The sequence below is a fragment of the Oncorhynchus clarkii genome, chromosome 1 (genome assembly GCF_045791955.1).
Source record: "Oncorhynchus clarkii lewisi isolate Uvic-CL-2024 chromosome 1, UVic_Ocla_1.0, whole genome shotgun sequence".
Lineage (NCBI taxonomy): Eukaryota > Metazoa > Chordata > Actinopteri > Salmoniformes > Salmonidae > Oncorhynchus > Oncorhynchus clarkii.
In genome coordinates, this window is record NC_092147.1 from 60,390,145 (window position 1) to 60,412,325 (window position 22,181).

General features: G+C 42.0%; 1 protein-coding gene across 1 annotated transcript; it reads right to left on the bottom strand.

Annotated features, from left to right (window-relative positions):
• Positions 1-909: 909 nt before the first annotated feature.
• LOC139416714 (phosphoinositide 3-kinase adapter protein 1-like) lies at positions 910-21,806 on the bottom strand. Its single transcript, XM_071165712.1, has 17 exons — positions 21,660-21,806; positions 19,233-19,658; positions 16,961-17,202; positions 16,459-16,603; positions 16,086-16,228; positions 15,401-15,533; positions 11,465-11,661; positions 11,007-11,226; positions 10,827-10,898; positions 10,445-10,693; positions 10,276-10,338; positions 9,975-10,174; positions 9,767-9,839; positions 4,363-4,530; positions 3,809-3,879; positions 3,341-3,447; positions 910-1,166 (listed from the first exon to the last, which is right to left on the bottom strand). Exons 1-17 carry the CDS (start codon positions 21,715-21,717, stop codon positions 1,052-1,054), a joined length of 2,682 nt encoding a protein of 893 aa, XP_071021813.1. The 5' UTR covers positions 21,718-21,806; the 3' UTR covers positions 910-1,051.
• Between the last annotated feature and the right edge of the window lie 375 nt (positions 21,807-22,181).

Sequence of the window (22,181 nt, forward strand, 5' to 3'; positions counted from 1 at the left end):
AATAAGTATTCAACCCCTTTGTTATGGAAAGCCTAAATTAGTTCAGGAGTAATAATGTGCTTAACAAGTCACATAATAAGTTGTATGGACTCACTCTGTGTGCAATAATAGTGGTTAACATGATTTCTAAATGACTACCTCATCCCTGTACCCCACACATACCAATGATCTGTAAGGACCTTCAGGTAAGCATTAAATTTCAAACACAGAATCAACCACAAAGACCAGGGAGGTTTTCCAATGGTTTTCTCAAAGAAGTGCACCTATTGGGAGATGGGTTTAAAAAAAAGCAGACATTGAATATCTCTTTGAGCATGGCGAAGTTATTAAGAGACTTAGAGACTTACCCAGAGATACTCACAGTTGTAATTGCTGCCAAAGGTTCTTCTACAAAGTATTGACTCGGGGGTGTGACTACTTATGTAAATGAGATATTTCTGTATTTCCCTTTCAAAACATTTCCAAAAACATGTTTTCGCTTTGTCATTATGGGGTATTGTATGTAGATGGTTAAAAAAAATCGTTGGGGGCGACGCACAATTGGCCTAGCGTCGCCCGGGTTAGGGAGGGCTTGGTCGGTAGGGGTGTCCTTGTCTCATCGCGCACCAGCGACTCCTGTGGCGGGCTGGGCGCAGTGTACGCTAGCCAAGGTGGCCAGGTGCACGGTGTTTCCTCCGGCGCATTGGTGCGGCTGGCTTCCGGGTTGGATGTGCGCTGTGTTAAAGAAGCAGCGGCTTGGTTGGTTGTGTATCGGAGGACGCATGACTTTCAACCTTCGTCTCTCCCGAGCCCGTACGGGAGTTGTAGCGATGAGACAAGATAGTAGCTACTACAACAATTGGATACTACGAAATTGGGGAGAAAAAGGGGTAAAACATTTTAAAAAAATAAAAAATAAAATAAAATAAAAATAGTTGAATTCAGGCTGGAACACAACAACATGTGGAATAAGTCAAGGGGTTTGAATACTGTAAGTAACACTGCCTGATTTGTTCCTGACAGATATTTTAGAGGGCAGTCATTTGAAATGCTATGACAGCAGAACTGTGTGTCATCGTGTTCTCCGGGGTATGAGAGGGGGAGAGTTGTTCCTCTGAGGTGGTCTCTGAGGGAGAGCTCGAGAGGGGTATGCCACGTAACGCTCCTCCAGCAAACTCTCAACAGCCCTACAAAATATAACAGATAACCACATAGTTACACTTGGCATGACAAATTAAACAGAGATGACCCCCCCCCCCCCCCCCCCCTGAATTAGCATAATACTACAAAACGCAACAATACGTCGGTTTAAACTAGAGATATCTGTTTTTTTCTTCATTGGATGCGTCTCATTCCACCGCACCCGTCTACGTCGCCCTTCCTTATCTGCAGGCCGGAAGGTGACCGAGCTAGAGAGGTGTTTGTCAGGTCACGAGACATCTCGAAAATGGGTCTTCTCACAAAATCGTCTGTGGCGATCCGAACGGTTCGGCTTACAAACTATTATGGCCCCTCTATTGAAAGATGAGACTCTCACAAACACAATTATGTTTTGTCTTGGGACTCGTCTGAAGTCTGAACAGCTGATCTGCCAACTTCTGTCTGTAGCGTCCGAACTAACTGTGGAGAGGTGGTACACTCACAAACACTTACATGTCGATTGTTTTGCTCTAGGACTCCAACAGGCCTCACGACACTCGTCTGAAGGTACCAGTTGACAAATGAATGGAAGTATATATGGACACTGTTTAGCTATAGGGCCGACACTTCAGAACAAACTTCTGTTGTTCAATGTAGTGAATGTTATTCAATGCGTTTGTATGGGCTAATAGCCAAATACACATTTTCATCACATCATTTTTAGATATTGTTGTGTTATCATTCAAAATCAAATGGCTAAATTATCCTTGGTATGACCTTCTTAAAACAATTCCATATGTTGATGTGAGACAAACAGTATTTCCAGTCATTTCAAAAGAGCGTCAACTTACAGTCAACTGTAAGTGCTGTTACTGTGAAGTGGAAACATCTAGGAGCAACAATGGCTCATCCGCAAAGTGGCAGGCCACACAAGCTCACAGAACGGGACGGCCGAATGCTGCAGTGTGTAGTGCGTACAAATGGTCTGTCCTCGGTTGCAACACTCACTACAGAGTTCCAAACTGCCTCTGGAAGCAACGTCAGCGCAAGAGAAGGTTTCCACGTACTTTTGGTCGTGTAGTGTAGCTGATTGTCTTTCTCACCGCTAGTCCAGTCATTTTCAGCTGCAGTAACTGGATATGCATAAATTATTTTTACATTTCAAAATATAGCCACAACTTCTAGGGTAAAGAATCATGAGAGTGTTTCGTGTAATCATTAGGGTTGGGGTTGGTTTTGTGGTCGGCAATTTGCGATGATTATCGACTCGGTTTACCCACGTGGTTTTATTTGAGATGCAAGTTGCACGTAACTATCAACATAAATATATTCTGGGCGGTTTCATTACAATTAGGAAGAATAAATGGTAACACTGCTTTTGAATACCCTCTTCAAAATGCCTGTTTAACTCCTTATGAGCAGTGCATCATGTATTATAATGGACAACTTAGGCGCTAATAACTGCTCATCTATGACTACATTCACACTGCATTTTGACCAAGGCTCTATAGTGCAAATGTTCAAATGAATACAGGTGAACATGAAACGAGACATTTAGAATTCTCGACGAGTAGAATAAGCGTTGTTATGTTAAACTCTTACTCAACATCTATCCCTCTCTCTACCATGTGACACGTTTTTATGTTTGCGCATGAAGAAAATGTCGAACTTGTACATAGCCTATCTTCACACTTCAGGTTTCCTCTCTGAACACACAGTCAGTGGTGGGCCATTATTTCCTCGTTATCGCTTCTGTCATCTAACGTTTACCGCTGCGTGTAGCCGACAGTGTAGAATACTCACTGATATGTTTCTCAAGTGTGCGTGCCTTTTCAATATGTCATACTCTGAACTGAAACTATTGGTTTGCATAGTACTCTTTGTTGAGCTGTTATCTACAGCATTAATAAATCACATTGTGATATTGTAACATTGGTTGTTATACTGCAATATTAGACCCTCTGTGACCCTTCATGTTTATAATAATCATATTGCTGTAATACCATAAATTGCATGTTTAAGTTGCACTTTGTTGTTGATTTCTGTGAGGAGGAAGTCGCCTTCGCTGTCTATGATGATGTCATATTACTGATTCAATGTTGCCTTTCTAGAAATCCCATATTGCATTACATGCAATATAACATTCTGTAATCAGCTAGTTCCAGTGATCCTGACACAGGAACGTATAAAAAGGCCTCTCTTATCCAGAGAGCGGGCTTACCGGTCTGGGAGTCGTGGTGGGATTCTGGGGGGAGGAGGTAGAGGTGCGGCCTCAGCGGGCCGTGGGGGTAGAGGGAGTGGGGGTAGAGGGAGGAAGTCTGCTGTGTCCTTTCCATGGATCAAATCAATACACAGCATAAGTAATAATCAGGGAATCTACAAAAGCACTGTCGCAGTTGACAGATTGTAATACATTGACAAGAGTGCATAGTAAGGAAGTACATTGTGCCTTCATAAGTATGCTTGTTTTTTTTTCGCAATATGTCAATCACAAATGTACTGTAATGGTTTTTTTTGCAGTTAGTTGATTCCATCGGATTGAATATCTCTCCAGCAACAACATGTATGAATACGAATAAGCTATTTAGCCTTGTTTACTGAATCGTGGATTCACAAAGACAGAAATATACTAAAAGTGTTTTGTGTGAACTGGGCCTTGAAAAGACTTTAAAGAACAGTTTGGTCTCACCTCAAAGTCAGGCTCAGTTCCGCTGCTGTAGCTAATCGTACTATGTGTGCTGAGTCTGTTACTGCCAGTACCTGGGGAAAGTAAAAGTAAAAAATGTAAGCTCAGGAAAGGAAGAAACACTACAAGTAATTGTGAGACAGTTTCTTCAACAAGAGCTTGTGGTGGGTTGCTACGGGCAGCCAAGAGTGCACATTAATAGCTAGAGATGAAAGCCACTTAGAGAGAGGAGCTGAATTGAGCAACAATAATGGGGAGAGTAATGTGCTACAGGTTTTCATATTTTAGACATAATGACCATACAGGATATGGAAATATTCAGAGTTGGTCAGCAAAACGAACGGCCAATTGCGTTTCAGAGTTCATCACTTCTCCAAATGAAAAGTGTATTTCCAAAAGCACTATCTTGGTACTAATACAGATTTTTTTGATAATAACAATAATATAAACAACATCAAAACGACAAAAAAAGGAACAACTTAGTAATGACGTCAGTTGTCATTTTGTACTACCATTTAGGCTCATAGTGACATTCAAACGACAGAGATGGTACTCACTGGATGTGCTGGAGGTACTGCCAGTCTTCCAGGTGTCTCTCTGGCTTGACCGGATCACAGGAGGGGGTTGGGCAATGACCCGTGGGGTGGGCTCGTACACAGAACACTCCACAGCCATGTTGGCGCCCCAGGGAAGGTTCCTCTGTAGTGGGGCGGTTATCTCCAGACCTCACAGGGTAGAGGCCAGATCAACAATAAGCATCACTCATCAACAATAAGCTAAATATCATACCTTCATTGATGTTACAAAGTACCAACGGTGACCTGTCATTCAGGGCAGGTGGTTCTGAGCACCAACTGTTTAGCTATTTAAAAAAAATATTGTTGTTGCCTGTTTTGCATGTTATTTTGGCATTAGTACTTGTCACATATCAGTTTGCAAACATGGTCTCTTCGTTGCTTTTTTGAGTAAGGCAGCACCAAAATGCAAGTGTTTCAGCCTAGCTCAGTGCTTTCTGTAGTGGTGGGGCAGCCAGCGGAAAATATGGAGCGTAAGTGTTGGTAATGTTCTCTAGTTGCGCCCATGTCACTCATGGAGACACTACGTCACTGCAAAATCTACGGGTAGAGCTCGAAATTTCCAGCCCCTTGGGTGCTGCCATAGAGTTACATTAGTGCCCATCCAAGAAGCCTAAAGGTCATTGGCTGCAGATAAAATGACGTCAAATCATGTTATATCTACCGTAGCTTTGATTGGACTGATCGTGTGTGATTGGGTGGATGAGTGGCGCAGAGGTCTAAGGTATGGCATCTCAGTGCTAGAGGCATCACGACAGACCCTGGTTCAATTCCAGGCTGTATCACAACTGGCAGTGATTGGGAGTCCCATAAGGCGGCGCACAATTGGCACAGCGTCGTCTGGGTTAGGGTTTGGCCGGGGTAGGCCGTCATTGTAAATAAGAATTTGTTCTAAACTGACTTGCCTACTTAAATAAAGGTTAAATACTTTTTTTTTTAAAATTCAACATCATACTTTCAAAATCTTAGCTAGCAAGCTAGCAGTCATCATCATGAATGAAGTTAATCATCTACTGGCAAATCCTTTTCAATCCTTGTCATATAAAGAGAAATTATAAAGATAAATTATAGATAAAACGTATCGGTGCTCATCGGCCATTGGACATAAACATTACACAGCAAGTTGTAAATCGCAAATTCAATAATGAGTGGTTTGGAAGGAATCAGTGGCTAACTGAAAGCTTTGCAAAGCAATCACTAGCCTGCTATTCAGTGGAATGGGTTTGTGGTCCAAGTCTGGGTATAAGGGTCTCTTTTCCATGCTTAAAAGGATAAACAATCAACACCATGGGCAATAAAAGGTTGAATACATTGGCCATACTGTCAATCCAGCATGACTTCTGCCACTTTCTCAGGCTTCAGTGAGTTCAGGCTTCAGTGAGTTTTCCGGGAACTCTGAAAAAAACAAGCCCCGACTGGGAAAATATGGTCATCCAACTCGGAATTCCAAGTCAGGTACTTGGGCCTCTTTCTAGAGATCCGACCTTAAGATCATTGACGTCATGATTCAACCTTGTTTTTTTTCAGAGTTCTCAGTTGTCTTGAAAATACCATAAATCCAGAGAATGCCAGACTGTAATGACAAAATTTGCACACGAAGGGCCGCCACGAAGGACCGTCCTGTTCAAGTGAGCACATCACAACAAGATGTCCAAAAATGTATTGTATGGTGCTGCTTAAATTATGTAATATGCCGGGGAGATATGTATACTATAGCTAAGAAAGTAATACTAAGTGTATGTTGTGTAGTAAGCTGTTAGTAGCCCATGTGCCTCACCCTAATCATTTGGTCCATTTCCCCCTCATAATTTAGCCTAATGGTCTGACTTGGTGGTGCACTTATAGCAGCCTTTAGGCACCTTTAAAGAAATGTAAACATTGAATATTGTAAGAGCTTTCAATGTCTGCTTATATGCCCCCTTTATTTACCCTACTGTTTACCCTACTGACTTGGTGTACAGGGAGAATACTGTAAGAACAGCGCATGTTCTGAATTCTGTCTTTGTACATTTCAAAAGTGCTGAACAAATAGTTATATTGACTACATGTGTCCTAGCTCGCTTATTAATGTCTTAATCGAAATAACGGATTGCCTCTTATCCGCTAGTCATCCCCTTATGCCATAGTTTGTACATATCAATTGTCAGTAGAAACCACATTTGTTTCAGCAAGTCAGCCATATCAGCTACTGCCAGACAAGGGTTAGCTGTTAGCCAGGTGTAGCAGTGGTAAGGATTCACCACATGGTTCTGAAAAGAAAGCTCTGCTTTTGGGGCCATTTTATGTAGGCCCTAACAGTTTGTAGTCACCGTTTGTCACTGTCATAGTGCAATTAATGTATTGTGTGTGTAGTGGCTTTGCGGGCATCTAACATTACAATTTGTAGTTTGCCCCACCAAGATATACACTGCTCAAAAAAATAAAGGGAACACTAAAATAACACATCCTAGATCTGAATGAATGAAATATTCTTATTAAATACTTTTTTCTTTACATAGTTGAATGTGCTGACAACAAAATCACACAAAAATTATCAATGGAAATCAAATTTATCAACCCATGGAGGTCTGGATTTGGAGTCACACTCAAAATCAAAGTGGAAAACCACACTACAGGCTGATCCAACTTTGATGTAATGTCCTTAAAACAAGTCAAAATGAGGCTCAGTAGTGTGTGTGGCCTCCACGTGCCTGTATGACCTCCCTACAACGCCTGGGCATGCTCCTGATGAGGTGGCGGATGGTCTCCTGAGGGATCTCCTCCCAGACCTGGACTAAAGCATCCGCCAACTCCTGGACAGTCTGTGGTGCAACGTGGCGTTGGTGGATGGAGCGAGACATGATGTCCCAGATGTGCTCAATTGGATTCAGGTCTGGGGAACGGACGGGCCAGTCCATAGCATCAATGCCTTCCTCTTGCAGGAACTGCAGACACTCCAGCCACATGAGGTCTAGCATTGTCTTGCATTAGGAGGAACCCAGGGCCAACCACACCAGCATATGGTCTCACAAGGGGTCTGAGGATCTCATCTCGGTACCTAATGGCAGTCAGGCTACCTCTGGCGAGCACATGGCTGTGCAGTCCCCCAAAGAAATGCCACCCCACACCAAGACTGACCCACCGCCAAACCGGTCATGCTGGAGGATGTTGCAGGCAGCAGAACATTCTCCATGGCGTCTCCAGACTGTCACGTCTGTCACATGTGCTCAGTGTGAACCTGCTTTCATCTGTGAAGAGCACAGGGTGCCAGTGGCGAATTTACCAAACTTGGTATTCTCTCGCAAATGCCAAACGTCCTGCACGGTGTTGGGCTGTAAGCACAATCCCCACCTGTGGATGTCGGACCCTCATACCACCCTCATGGAGTCTGTTTCTGACCATTTGAGCAGACACATGCACATTTGTGGCCTGCTGGAGGTCATTTTGCAGGGCTCTGGCAGTGCTCCTCCTTGCACAAAGGCGGAGGTAGCGGTCCTGCTGCTGGGTTGTTGCCCTCCTACGGCCTCCTCCACGTCTCCTGATGTACTGGCCTGTCTCCTGGTAGCGCCTCCATGATCTGGACACTACGCTGACAGACACAGCAAACCTTCTTGCCACATCTCGCAATGATGTGCCATCCTGGATGAGCTGCACTACTTGTGTGGGTTGTAGACTCCATCTCATGCTACCACTAGAGTGAAAGCACCGCCAGCATTCAAAAGTGACCAAAACATCAGCCAGGAAGCATAGGAACTGAGAAGTGGTCTGTGGTCCCCACCTGCAGAACCACTCCTTTATTGGGGGTGTCTTGCTAATTGCCTATAATTTCCACCTGTTGTCTATTCCATTTGCACAACAGCATGTGAAATTTATTGTCAATCAGTGTTGCTTCCTAAGTGGACAGTTTGATTTCACAGAAGTGTGATTGACTTGGAGTTACATTGTGTTGTTTAATTGTTCCCTTTATTTTTTTGAGCAGTGTACATGATAAAATAGCCACTGCAAAGTACACTACATGACCAAAAGTATGTGGACATCTGCTCGTCGAACATCTCATTCCAAAATTGTGGTCATTAATATGGAGTTGGTTCCCCCTTTGCTGCTATAATAGCCTCCACTCTTCTGAGAAGGCTGTCCACGAGATATTGGAACATTGCTGCAGGGACTTGGTTCCATTCAGCCACAAGAGCATTAGTGAGGTCCGGCACTGATGTTGGGCGATTACTCCTGGCTCGCAGTCGGCATTCCAATTCATCCCAAAGGTGTTCGATGGGGTTGAGGTCAGGGCTGTGTACAAGCCAGTCAAGTTCTTCCACACCGATCTTGATAAACCATTTATGTATGTACCTCGCTTTGTGCACGGGACATTGTCATGCTGAAACAGGAACAGGCCTTCCCCAAACTGTTGCCACAACGTTGGAAGCACAGAGTTGTCTAGAATGTCAATGTATGCTGTAGCGTTATCAACCATGAAAAAACAACCCCAGACCATTATTCCTCCTCCACCAAACTTGACAGTTGCCACTTTGCATTCGTGCAGGTAGCGTTCTTCTGGCATCCTCCAAAACCAGATTTGTCCGTTGGACTGCCAGATGGTGAAGCGTGATTCATCACTCCAGAGAACGCATTTCCACTGTTCCATAATTCAATGGCGATGAGATTTATACCACTCCAGCTAACGCTTGGCATTGCCCATGGTGATCTTAGAATTGTGTGCGGGTGCTCAGCCATGGAAGCCCATTTCATGAAGCTTCTGTCGAACAGTTCTTGTGCTGATGTTGCTTCCAGAGACAGTTTGGAACTCGGTAGTGAGTGTTGCAACCGAGGACAGAGGATTTTTATGCGCTACGCACTTCAGCACTCGGCTGTCCCGTTCTGTGAGCTTGTGTGGCCTAGCACTTCTCGGCTGAGTCGTTGTTGCTCCTAGATGTTTCTACGTCACGATAACAGCACTTACAGTTGACCGGGGCATCTCTAGCAGGGCCGAAAAGTGCCATCCTATGACATTTCCCTGTTGAAAGTCACTGAGCTCTTCAGTAAGGCCGTTCTACTGCCAATGTTTGTCTATGGAGATTGCATGGCTGTGTGCTCGATTTTATACACCTGTCAGCAACGTGTGTGGCTGAAATAGCCAAATCCACAAATTTGAAGGGGTGTCCACGTACTTTTGTAAATATAATGTATTTCCATTTCAGTGTTTTACAGCAACTGCTAAGACGGTATGTTTTGTATCAAATATGACCGTTGATGCTGTCTTGTGACCTACAGAATCGTAGGCATAGTCAAATATCAAAATAAACACTTTTCAGTAACCCTGACAAATGAAATGTAATTGCAAATTGAAGTACAAACAATGCTCATCACATGTAGAGACAAAGTAGAGCTAGTAGTCTCCAAATATTCTTACCGATCTCCTTCCCAATCTTCTCCCTCTCTTTGTGGCGTCTGGTAATGCTGCCTCGTAATCTCTTCAAATTTTCCTGTAAAAAAAAAAAGAAAAAGTAGTTTTTCAGGTTGTCGTTGTACACCCAGAGGCTAGGCTTGGTCCACAGAAAATATATGTTTTGTGTGTTCTGCCAAGAGATTTGAGTATGAACTATAATCTACTACTGTACCTGTTGATTACGCAGAGACTGAGATCTCCTATCCTGATCAAACTGCCAGGCCTTGAATTCCTTGACAGCATCATCCACACTCAGGACCCCCACCTTCACCTTCTCCTGCAAGGCTATGAGCTGCCTCTGGCCTTGGGTCTTCACCTCAGCATAGGGGTCGTGGGAAGAGGAGGTGGAGGCTCCATCTCTCACAGGCCTCACTGGAGGTTTTGGAGGCACATACATTGTTTACTAATTAGTGGAGAAGATGTGATTCAGGACAAATAAAATAATCTAATCTGCTTTTCAATTTGATACATACCAGTGGACGACTCTGTTTCTCTGAGGTCCGTCTGTGGACTTGATTCTTCTTTTGCTGAAAACACTGTGAATCAAAAATCATTGTTATTCACCTCAACCTAAATTACTTTACACTGGTTTGACAACTCATGCACTAGCTGATACCTTGGGAGAACCCTTTAGCCATCTACCTCTTGAAATGTACGTCTTGGACTCCTCAGGCTCTGAAAATGTTACAGGTCTCGGAATGGGGGCTGGTGGACGGTTGACAATTTCCGGGAGATAGCTTGCGCTCTCGTCCAACGTGTCATAGATTTGATCAGAAACACACATGTTGTAAAGTTCTTCGTCCTCAAACCCCTCTGGTTCTTCCACCTGGTCTTCCACCTCTTCATCAGTTGTATCCTCCCCAACTTGGGGCACACCTGCATCAGGTTTACCTAAAAAGAAAAGCCACGTCATTTGTAAAAAAAGAGAGAGCCAGGATCTGAATATCTAGACTATAAACCATACTTGAGTCCACAAGTCCAATTACAGTACAGTACAGTACAATGCAGTATTTTGCAAATTTACCTTGAAAAAATGTTCTAAGTATGACTTCCTCCGGGTTATGAGACTCTCCTAATGCCTTCTCCATGTCCTCATCTGAGGGAAATAAAATATTCATAGATCTTCAACATCATCATTATCATTAACTCCATCATCATCAAAGATAAATGGTACTTAATGTGATTAGTCATAATTTAGTCATACATAGGTCTTCCCCGGAGTCATGGTTTAACTCGGTCATGGTCTCATAGATGTCTTCTTGACACCCAGGGTTTAGGGAGTCGTTCATGATGTCTTGAGAAGAGTTGGACATGGTCTCGTAGATGTCTTCTTGACACCCAGGGTTTAGGGAGTCGTTCATGATGTCTTGAGAAGAGTTGGACTCGTACACCTCCTCATCTTCTTCCGCCGTGCCAGCTGTCTCCTACCGAGTAGACATCGTGAACATAGTCTTCACTGAAGATATGTTTTTCAGAAAGCTACAACCATAACATTTACCAGTAGCTTTGCATTCCTTCTTGTGCAATTCATAGTATAAGCATAATGCATTTCCATTTGGTATAGGTGACTGAGCTGGCTGTGGCCATTGACATAATCGAGTTCACACTTCAGAGATGAAAGATAAATACATCACGGAATGAATATACTAACAATGGACTTACCACAAAGTAATCTATGAACTGTCTCAGTTCAGAGAAGCCACTCCTCTCTGCCAGTGTATTTGGGTAATCTCCATTCTTATTCATCACGCTGTAGGCCTGTAAGGCACCTGGACACTGTAGCAGGACTGTTGTCAGCTTCTTCAGCCCGTACTTTGCTGCAAAATGAAGCAGAGTGGGAAGCTCCTCCTTTCGCTGATCTGAGTGACACAAAAAGTCAAATTAATCAATGTCATCTATTCCACTTTTTCTGAACGTTCTTGAGGACTGGAAAACTATCAGTTGAACTTGCAAAAAAGTGAAACGTTGCCAATTCATCTAGTACACATTATTTATTGATCTTTTGGAACTTAGATCACATCCCTGGATGTCAACATATATCAATGGGTGTGGACAACATTTTTGGACCTCCAGATAAGATTTTTGTATATGATTAGATGGGTCGTTCCACACTCTTATAAAAAATGGTTCCATAGAGGCTATTCGGCTGTCCCCATGGGAGAACCCTTTTTGGTTCCAGGTATAACCTTTTTAGTTCCAGGTAGAACTTTTTGGGGTTCCATGTAGAACCCTCTGTGGAAGGGTTCTACATTGGAACCCGAAAGGGTTCTATCTAGAACCAGAAAGGGTTCTACCTAGAACCAAAATGGGTTCGTCAAAGGGCTATCCTATGGGGAGAGTCGAAGAACCCTTTTAGGTACTAGATATAACTTTATTTTGCACGAATCGAGAGCCTTTTGGATAGTCTAATTTTGTCCCAAAAAATGTCACCTTATTTTAACACTGTTATAAAGAGCACATGTTCAACTTCATGATAACCATGTTTTCCAATCTCCAGAGCTAAAAAAATAAATACAAATCACTATAAAAGGTGAATATTAAAGTAACAGGGTTGACCGTAACAGGGTTGATGATTTCATCTTAATTAAATCAGCCATAACTCCCCTTGTCACCGGGGGGAATGGAAGCTTGTTGAGTGTAATAAGGAGGGGCAATTGAATACAAGCTTAACAAAACATTTGAACTTGTTAAAACATTCCCAGCCTATCTATCTATGGGTAACAGTGTTGTGCTCGACATGCTTAGCTTTCGTCCACAAAACACCAGGAAACAGACAGAAAAAATACACTATTACTTGACTTTTAGATGTTCAATGTTTCTTTTAGAAACATTTCTTAAAAAATACTTGTTTTACCATATTAAAACCAGAGTTCAGTTCAGTTAAAGGGTCCACCTTAAACCTGAAGGACAAATGTAAATTAGTCACTAATCACATGGAATAAATAATAATCTTCAGAAATGACTTTGTCAAAGCAACAAAATGAACTAGGGCTTTACAGTGATAGTGAAAACATAGGGACATTTTTTTTGTTAAGTGGGTTAACATTTTCCAAAAAGGTCTAACAAACATGACGTGGGACATACCACAATTGGGATTTTTAAGAGAAAACAAACATTGTATTTTTATGAAAATATACTACTAATGGATTTTTTTTTACATGGTTTAATTCGAGTGTAGATGAATGTGATCCAACTGTTAAATTGAGTGTTTTATCAAAATGTACACACATAATGTCACTAGGGCATAAATGGCACACTATTTGTGGAATGGTCCAGATGGCATTTTTTTTATGTCCAGATAAAATTTGGGGATGATAAGTGGCCATGTCCAAGATCACATTTGTGGATGTCCACATTGAACGTTTTGATAGTAATTGACAGGGGCCATGTCCCAGAATATTCTTATGTCCCATATGGGATTTTGGGATGATTACAACAGGTGAATGGAAGAGAGAGAAAGTTTTTTACTAAGTGTCCCATTTATCTCATTTCATAACCATAACCCTAGTCCCCCTAATCTGATTGACTAACTGTCTGCTAAAATGGGTTTAAGTACAGTGCATTCAGAAAGTATTCAGACCTCTTCACTAAAGCAGGAAGTACCAGTGACTCGCTCGGTAAGGAAGTGGTTCGATGACGGAGACGCTAAGCTACAGGACTGTTTTGCTAGCATATACTGGAATATGTTCCGGGATTCTTCCAATGGCATTGAGGAATACACAACGTCAGTCACTGGCTTCATCAATAAGTGCATCGATGACGTCATCACTACAGTGACCATACGTACCCCAACCAGAAGTCATGGATTACAGGCAACATACACTCTGAGCTAAAGGGTAGGGCTGCCGCTTTCAAGGAGCGGGGCGCTGAGAAGAAATCCCGTTATACCTTCCGATGAACCATCAACAGACAAAGCGTCAATACAGGACTAAGATTGAATCGCACTACACCGGCTCTGACGCTCGTCAGATGCGGCAGGGCTTGCAAGCTATTACAAACTACAAAGGGAAGCACAGCCACGAGTTTCCCAGTGACATGAGCCTACCAGACAAGCTAAATAACTTCTATGCCCGCTTTGAGGCAAGCAACACAGAAGCACGCATGAGAGCATCAGCTGCTCCGGACGACTGTGTGATCACGATCTCCGTAGCCGATGTGAGTAAGACCAGGTCAACAAACAGGTCAACATTCACAGACGGATTACCAGGACGTGTACACCCAGCATGCGCTGACCAAGTGGCAAGTGTCTTCACTGACATTTTCAACCTGTTCCTGACCGAGTCTGTAATACCAACAAGTTTCAAGCAGATCACCATAGTCCCTGTGCCCAAGAACATCAAGGTAACCTGCCTAAATGACTACAGACCCGTAGCACTCACATATGTAGCCATTAAGTTCTTTGAAAGGCTGGTTGTGGATGCTTCAGATTACATGTTTAAAAAAATACTCATCACTATACACACAATACCCCATAGTAACAAAGTCAAAACAGGATTTTAGAATTTTTCGCAAAAGACCCTTTGCTACGTGACTTGAAATTGAGCTTAGGTGGATCCTTTTTCTATTGATTATCCTTGATATGTTTCTACAACATGATTGGAGTCCAGCTTTGGTAAATTCAATTGATTGAACATGATTTGGAAAGGCACACCCCTGTCTATATAAGGTCCCACAGTTGACAATGCATGTCAGAGCAAAAACCAAGCCGTGAGGTTGAAAGAATTGTCCGTAGGGTGCCGAGACAGGATTGTGTCGAGGCACAGATCTGGGGAAGGGCACAAACATTTTCTGCAGCATTGAAGGTCCCCAAGAACACAGTGGCCTCCATCATTCTTCAATGGAAGATAAAAACCTGCTCCAGAGTGCTCAGGATCTCAGACTGAGGTGAAGTTTCTCCTTCCAACAGGACAATGACCCTAAGCCCACAGCCAAGAGAATGCAGGACTGGCTTCAGGACAAGTCTCTGAATGTTCTTGAGTGGCCCGGCCAGAGCCCGGACTTGAACCCGATCGAACATCTCTCTCTCTGGAGGGACCTGAAAATAGCTATGCAGCGATGCTCCCCATCCAATCTGACAGAGCATGAGATGATCAGCAGAGACGAATGGGAGAAACTCCCCAAATACAGGTGTGCTTGTAGCATGTTACCCAAGAAGACTTGAGGCTGTAATCAATTCCAAATGTGCTTAAACAAAGTACTGTGTAAATGGTCTGAATTCTTATGTAAATATGACATTTATTTACTTCTTCTTTATTTCTTTGTACTTCTTTTTCTTCCCAATATTGTGATATCAAACTGGTAGTTACAGTCTTGTCCCATCACTGGAGTGACAGGGCAGCCTAGTGGTTAGAGCATTGGACTAGTAACTGAAAAGTTGCAAGTTCAAATCCCCGAGCTGACAAGGTACAAATCTGTCGTTCTGCCCCTGAACAGGCAGTTAACCCACTGTTCCTAGGCCGTCATTGAAAATAAGAATTTGTTCTTAACTGACTTGCCTAGTTAAATAAAGGTAAAAAAATATTTTTTTAAATCACTGTAGAACTGTTGATGTGTAGACAAGCAAATGTATCATTCCATTATAAAAATGTTAACACTTACATGCAGCCATATTGTCTTCCTCTAGCTGTCTGATTCCAAACACATGAAGTCCACTTGCAGGGATCCTGCATTGTAATGAGTCTGTCAGCAAATTGTCAAGTGACTCTGTGGTATTGGATGTTAAATTGAATGCCTAGAAACACAGAAATTAATATTACACGATTAAATTAAATATTATACGTCCAGCATAAAGAATTTAATCAAATATTTTTGGTCTGTGTGAGATCACACCTTCAATGTCATTGAACAATGTCTTAATAAAAATAATAATACAAATACATTCATTCAGAGTTGATGAAAAGTGAATTTGTCAGTATTCAGTATTGTATTTTTAGGTAACAATTTATTTGGACAGTCCATCTGTAGATGCTTAACAGACTATTTGCAGTAGCAGTTCAACAGTTCAACTAACTCTCTACGAACTCTAACCCTACCCTAGCCCTAACCCTAACCCTAACCTTAACCCTTAAGTTAACCCTAAACTTAACCCTTACCTTAACCATAGCGCTAACCTTAACCATTACCCTAATCCTTATTCTAAACCTAAATCCTAACTGTAACCTTAGCAAGCAGTTGCTTATCAACAGATGGTCACACTATCAACAAACTATCTGTAGAGCACCTACAGATGGACTATCCAAATAAAGTGTGACCTATTTTTACTCTATAGGGAGCTAACTCTCACCTGACACATAAAGTTCAGGGGAGCAGCTGCATGTTCAAGATAACGGCTGATTTCTCCCATGGCTGTGTAGTATGTTACAGGCCTCAAACAGACTGGTGAGTCGTTGCTATACAGAGTGAGTGACACCTCTCCTGCTGGCATATCTGGGAAAGATAAATGTTATCTGAGTTAGCGTCCTGTATTTCTACTGTACTTATTATTGGCTTATCAAATCACTTCAAATGATTCACATTGGTGGAAAAAAATGTCTCACAAAAGGAAGGTGATAATGAAATAGAATAATAAGTCAAAGTGAAATAGAAGACTGGGGTAAGTGGTCTAAAAGTTCCGCTGTAGATTTGTGATCGAAGGCCTCTGAAGGTGGTTTACTTACCAGGCGCATTAATACTGATAGTGTATTCATTCTCCAAAATCCCTAGAACCCGTTTTGCAGTTGAATCTTCAGAGGCAAACACCACCTCCATTTTCAACTGGTTGTCCAGTTTATTAGAAAAGATGATAAAAATAGTTGCATGGTCCTGTAAAACAGGTTAAAAAAAAATAGCATTCTATGCTTAATAGTTGTTTCCTTAAAAAACTGCCATTGCGAATAAAGTTGTCCTGGGCTGATTACAATTTGAGGGTGATTTGAAGCTGTGCCTTGATATTAATCAATTAATCATTAAAAAAAAAAATGAACACAAAATAAACGAAGTAACCAAGAGGCATTGTTGTCCGACACTATACACTCCACAAGCTTTTATACTTATTACAGTATCATGTACCTGTTATGTAAACATTAATCTTTCCTTATGTGGTGCTTTCCAGATTAAATATTTGAACAATGTTCAGTACCATTTCAGAGTTGTCTATATGTATGTTTAAGCAATTCTTACCCCGCATAAAACTCTGTTTGGTTGAATAGTGAGGCAGGTGGGTTGTGTGGGGCTCATTTCCTGGTTTGGGTGGATCTCTGTTCTCACATCGTCATTGTCGTCCTGGACACACTCTGGTTCTGTCACTGACTCTTCCTCTGTCCCCTCAGCTTTGGGGTTCATAACCACAGGGATTTCGCGCTCTGTTTTTGCTTCTGTTTTTGCTGTAGCTTCCGCCTCATGTTCAGCCTCTTCTGTATTACCTTTGATTACAAAGTCAAAATAAAAGCCTATCATCACTTGTTCTCAGTTGAATATGGATAAATGTGTGAATTTAATTAACAAGACTGTAAGTTCACAACTAGAGGGTATGTGATCCTTTGTGAGTATAATACACTAATGGTAAATGACTCATGCACTTTAAACAAAGACTCAAACATAAACTCATTAAGTTATTGTATCTCTGAATGTTCTGAGAATCTGGCTATATACTTTCACGTTGTGCCCACGGTGAAGGTTTGCTGCTTCCCAAATCAAAAGCCCTGGATTAGCTTTTGATTTGAGGGTTGGCGCTAAACTAAAGAGCAAGCCTACCCCACACAGAGCAATCGTAGAAAACCCTGATGCTACGGCCGAAGACAGGAATAAGCACAAGAAGGCCTGCTATGACCTCCGCAGAGTCATCAAACGAACAAAAGGTCAATATAGGAATACGGTGGAATCATATTACACAGGTTCTGACGCTCGCGGCATTTGGAAGGGGCTAAAGTCTATTACGCATTACAGAGGAAGACCCAACCGTGACCTGCAATCTCAATGTCTCTCCACACTACCCTCACCCACCTAGATAAGAGGAATACCTATGTGAGAATGCTGTTCATTGACTACAGCTCAGCGATCAACACCATTATCCCCTCCAAGCTCGTCACAAAGCTTAGAACTCTGGGTCTGAACACCTCCCTCTGCAACTGGATCCTGGACTTCCTGACGGGCCGACCCCAGGTGGTGAGAGTAGGCAACATCACCTCCACCACGCTGACCCTTAACACAGTGGCCCCACAGGGGTGTGTGTTTAGTCCCCTCCTGTACTCCCTGTTCACCCACAACTGTGTGGCCACGCACAACTCCAACACCATTATCAAGTTCGGTGACGACACGCCAGTGGTAAGCTTGATCACCGGCTACGATGAGTCAGCCTACAGGGAGGAGGTCATTGACCTGACAGTGTGGTGCCGGAGCAACAACATCTCCCTCAACGTCAGCAAGACCAATGAGCTGATCGTGGACTACAGGAAACGGGGGGGCACACGACCCCATCCACATCAACGTGGTGGCAGTGCAGCATGTAGACAGCTTCAAGTTCCTCGGTTTTCAAATCACTAAAGACTTAAAGTGGTCCAAATTCACACACAGTCGCAAAGAAGGCACAACAGCGCCTCTTGCCCCTCTGGAGGTTGAAAAAGTTTGGCATGGGCCCTCAAATCCTGTAATGGTTCTACAGCTGGTCCATTGAAAGAATATTGACTGGCTGCTTCACTGCTTGGTATGGCAATAGCACCGCCCTCGATCGCATGGTGCTACAGAGGGTTGTGCGGACAGCCCAGTACATCACTGGGGCTGAGCTCCCTGCCATCCAGGACCTCTATATCAGGCGGTGGGAAAAGAAGTCCCGGAAAATCTTCAAAGACACCAAACACCAAAGCCATAGACTGTTTTATTTTCTGCCACACGGCAAGAGGTATCCCCAAGTAATACGACTGATAAGTAGCTAATAAAATAGCTACACGGACCGAGTTTACCTTGTGTCTTTATCAATCTTTTATTTCAGTATGCACACTCACAGAGCCCTACACTCTCACGCACTGTCACACCAAGACAAATAAACCCTATCATTAGCTCACTTGCAAATAATATGCACATACATTTATACTGACTCTACACACCCGCACACCCACTCCCATACAAGCTGCTGCTACTGTGTTTATCTTATACCCTGTTGCCTAGTCACCTTACCCCTACACATATCTACCGCCATCACTCCAGTATCCCCGCACATGTAAAAATGGTACTGACACTTACTTGACACTTATTTCCAGTATATAGTATGCTAATTTACTTATCATATTCTTATTTATCTTCTTCTAGTAACAGATTGTTATTGATTATTGCATTGTTGGGTTTTTTAGTTTACAAGAAAGGAATTTCACTGGACTTGTGCATGTGGCATTAGAACTTGAAACTTGAGACAAAGTTAGGCAGAACAACAACATGGGTATTATAAAGGCGAACATACAGTCAGCGATGGATTCTAGAATGGTGGAGATGTAAAGAGCAGGTTCGTCTTCAGCATACAGTTTTCTCCAGCTCTGCCAGTTTTCAAACCATTCAGTGGGCACGTCATCGCCCGACATCCCACACAACAGCGCCACCACTCTGTGTGGAGGATGAAGGAGTCTCTGAAAAGTTCCCAGGACTTCAGGGTCATTTAGAATGTCCAGGATTGCTGTTGTCAGCAGCAGCACGATGCATTTACTATTATAGAAAATGTTCAGTTCGCATCCATGTAGCTGGTCAGCACTGTCAACTGCATACAATACGATAGACCTTTTGGGAAACTTGCGTGACGACTTCAAGATCTTCTGCAGATATGTAGCCCATTCCTGAGCCTCGCTAGAATGGACAATCAACAGCTCACACATGTAGTGGAATCCAGACATTGCTGGAAGACAGAAAAATGATGGGATTTAACATCTTATCAATTAATTATCTAAAAAACTATTGAATTGTTTATGTACAGTGGGGTCTGAAATGATTGACTCCCTTGATAAAGATGAGCAAAAATGACTATAAGATAAATATTTCAAATGCTGAGCTTTATTGTATGCACATTTTGTTTTACCTGTAATTATTTTATACTAATACAATTGCTCAGAGAAAGAGATTTTGTTTAAAAAGCAATACCTTTTTGGCACCAAGCCTTTTCTTAAAATTTAAGCGTTTGACGCCATTTCCTTAGTTCACAGTAGGGCCATTATAGGGCCTTTTTTTTGCTGACAATTTTGCAGAAATACGTTCTTCAACATGTGAACTTTCAAATGCCTTAATTACAAATATGAATACAAATGTTCAATTATGAGCCTAGTTTAGCCAAGGAGAAAGCACCGAGCTATGTAGGGAGAAAGGCAGGATCCGTGATTGGCTGAGACAACGGAGGGCAATAATAGAGGGACTACTTTCTGGAGGACAATGCCATGCCGACTCATGTGTTTACATGTGAATTCTTAAAGAGATGGAAAACGCTCGGGCTTGTGAACATTGATGAATGGGAGTAAACAAAGACGATTTCTCCAGAAAGTGTGAAAGTCATTCATGGCCCTTTTTCTGCTACTTGTCCCCAAAGTGGGATAACAAGTTTATCAAATTTCAAATGAGCATCATTTCCTCATGCAGTCCTCCCAACTGTGTATCATATACCATTTTGAAGGTCAGAGTCTGTACTTTTAAAAAAAAATGTTTTTAAATGTTTTAAAGCCAATCTTGAAAATTTGACATAAGCTCACCTTCCTGAATTCAGTCACAAATGTTTTATGAGTTGGAGAACACATTGGGAAGGAGCTTAGGCCATTTCTCCGTACAGAATCCTTCCAGAGGATCCTTCGTCTGAGCCTATCTTTATCAAGGGTGTCAATAATTTAGGACAGTGTATAACTGTACTTAACACCTAAATTCATACATCAAATTATATTCATAGATTTATTTTTTCTCTCTTAAGTTATTTGAGAAAAAGAAAAGTCCAGGTATTAATGCTGGGATTATGCTTAATGTTGCACAGAAACTGTACACGATACCAGGTGTCCAAAACAGCCCGAGCTATGCGATTTCAAGGTTGCTGTGGTTAAAGAATGAATAGGCATGCTGTTTGAGATGTCAGCACTGAGTACAGTCAATAAGTAGCTGAGCAAACACTGACCAGAGTCAACATTGGTCCGGGTAATTTGTTGTAACTCATTACTTTACTTAATCAAGCCAAGTTCACCCTTGTAAAACCTAAAAGGAGGGAGATACTACAGTGTCTAGTACAGTATTCTCCAGTATACCACAAAATTCTAAAGTAAGCACTATATGATCAAGGAATATTACAGTGTGTAGTGTAGTATTCTCCAGTATACTATGAAATTCTAAAGTAAGCACTACATGATCAAGGGATACTACATTGTGGAGTAGAGGATTCTATAGTATATTAGTTTTCTACAGAATTCTATAGAGTTTTATAGTATGCACTATAGTATTCTATCGTAAAATGTAGTATTTTTTTAAAACGTGGGTTAACCCCAATCCTAAATGTGCTTCAATCATACTGTACAGACATTGTTTTTGCAAAGATATTGCTGAGATGACATGCAAAAACGTGTCACCAATGCAGTTGCCAACTATAACTACAGGAAGAGTAAAACACTAACTTCCTTATTTCTAAACCAAATCTGTCAATGGTCTACATTATACATCCGTCCCCCCCCAAAAAAGCCATTGCAGTTTTAGGTAGATGTCATATTGAAGTTTCTTAATGAAAACGTTAAATTCTTTAAAACCATGAGTGTGGAGTGAGAGCTTATAGTATTGCTTTAGTTTGTAGAATTTGAAACATTTTGTATTTTATTGTCAGGCTAACGTCAGACAAAAAACAAATAAAGAAGTGTAAGACGTCAAACAAACCTCTTACCTGATTCTGAGGGTGAGACAACTCCATCCATAATTGTGAAGTTTGAGAACGGTTGCATCAACTCACCCCACAGCACAAAGCATCTGCCCTTTTTTGAAAGGCTCTTCTTACTTTTTGGAGTTAAAGCCTTTCTTTCTACCCCACAGAATTTAGACTCTTCTCATGAACAGCTTTCGCCAAATAACTCCCCTGCACTGTCATATTAATAGAAACAGTTTGTTTCCTGCTTATTGGCTGACACTCTGTCACTTCCTAAAACAGATGTGACATGTGAGACCTGCCCCTGCGATAAGTGTGAGGGAAATGCAGTTTATTGTATCGTGTTATCATCTGTGTCGACATGATCTAGTGCTTGTGACATTGTTTTACATGAGTTCTCTCTTCTCACAAAGTTTGGTTTCTGACTACTAAAACTAAACCAAACCTCAAGTCAAACCAATGACAGAGCAAACATACCAAGACAACAAAGCAGTCATTGTATCTTGTATTTTCCACCCACCCACCCACCCACCCCCACACACA

Coding starts and splice junctions, on each gene's coding strand:
- LOC139416714 (XM_071165712.1), bottom strand. CDS start 21,717: ATGCAACCGTTCTCAAACTTCACAATTATGGATGGAGTTGTCTCACCC. Junction 19,659..21,659: donor TGTCTCACCCTCAGAATCAG/GTAAGAGGTTTG, acceptor TCTGTCTTCCAG/CAATGTCTGGATTCCACTAC. Junction 11,227..11,464: donor AGTTCATAGATTACTTTGTG/GTAAGTCCATTG, acceptor TCTACTCGGTAG/GAGACAGCTGGCACGGCGGA.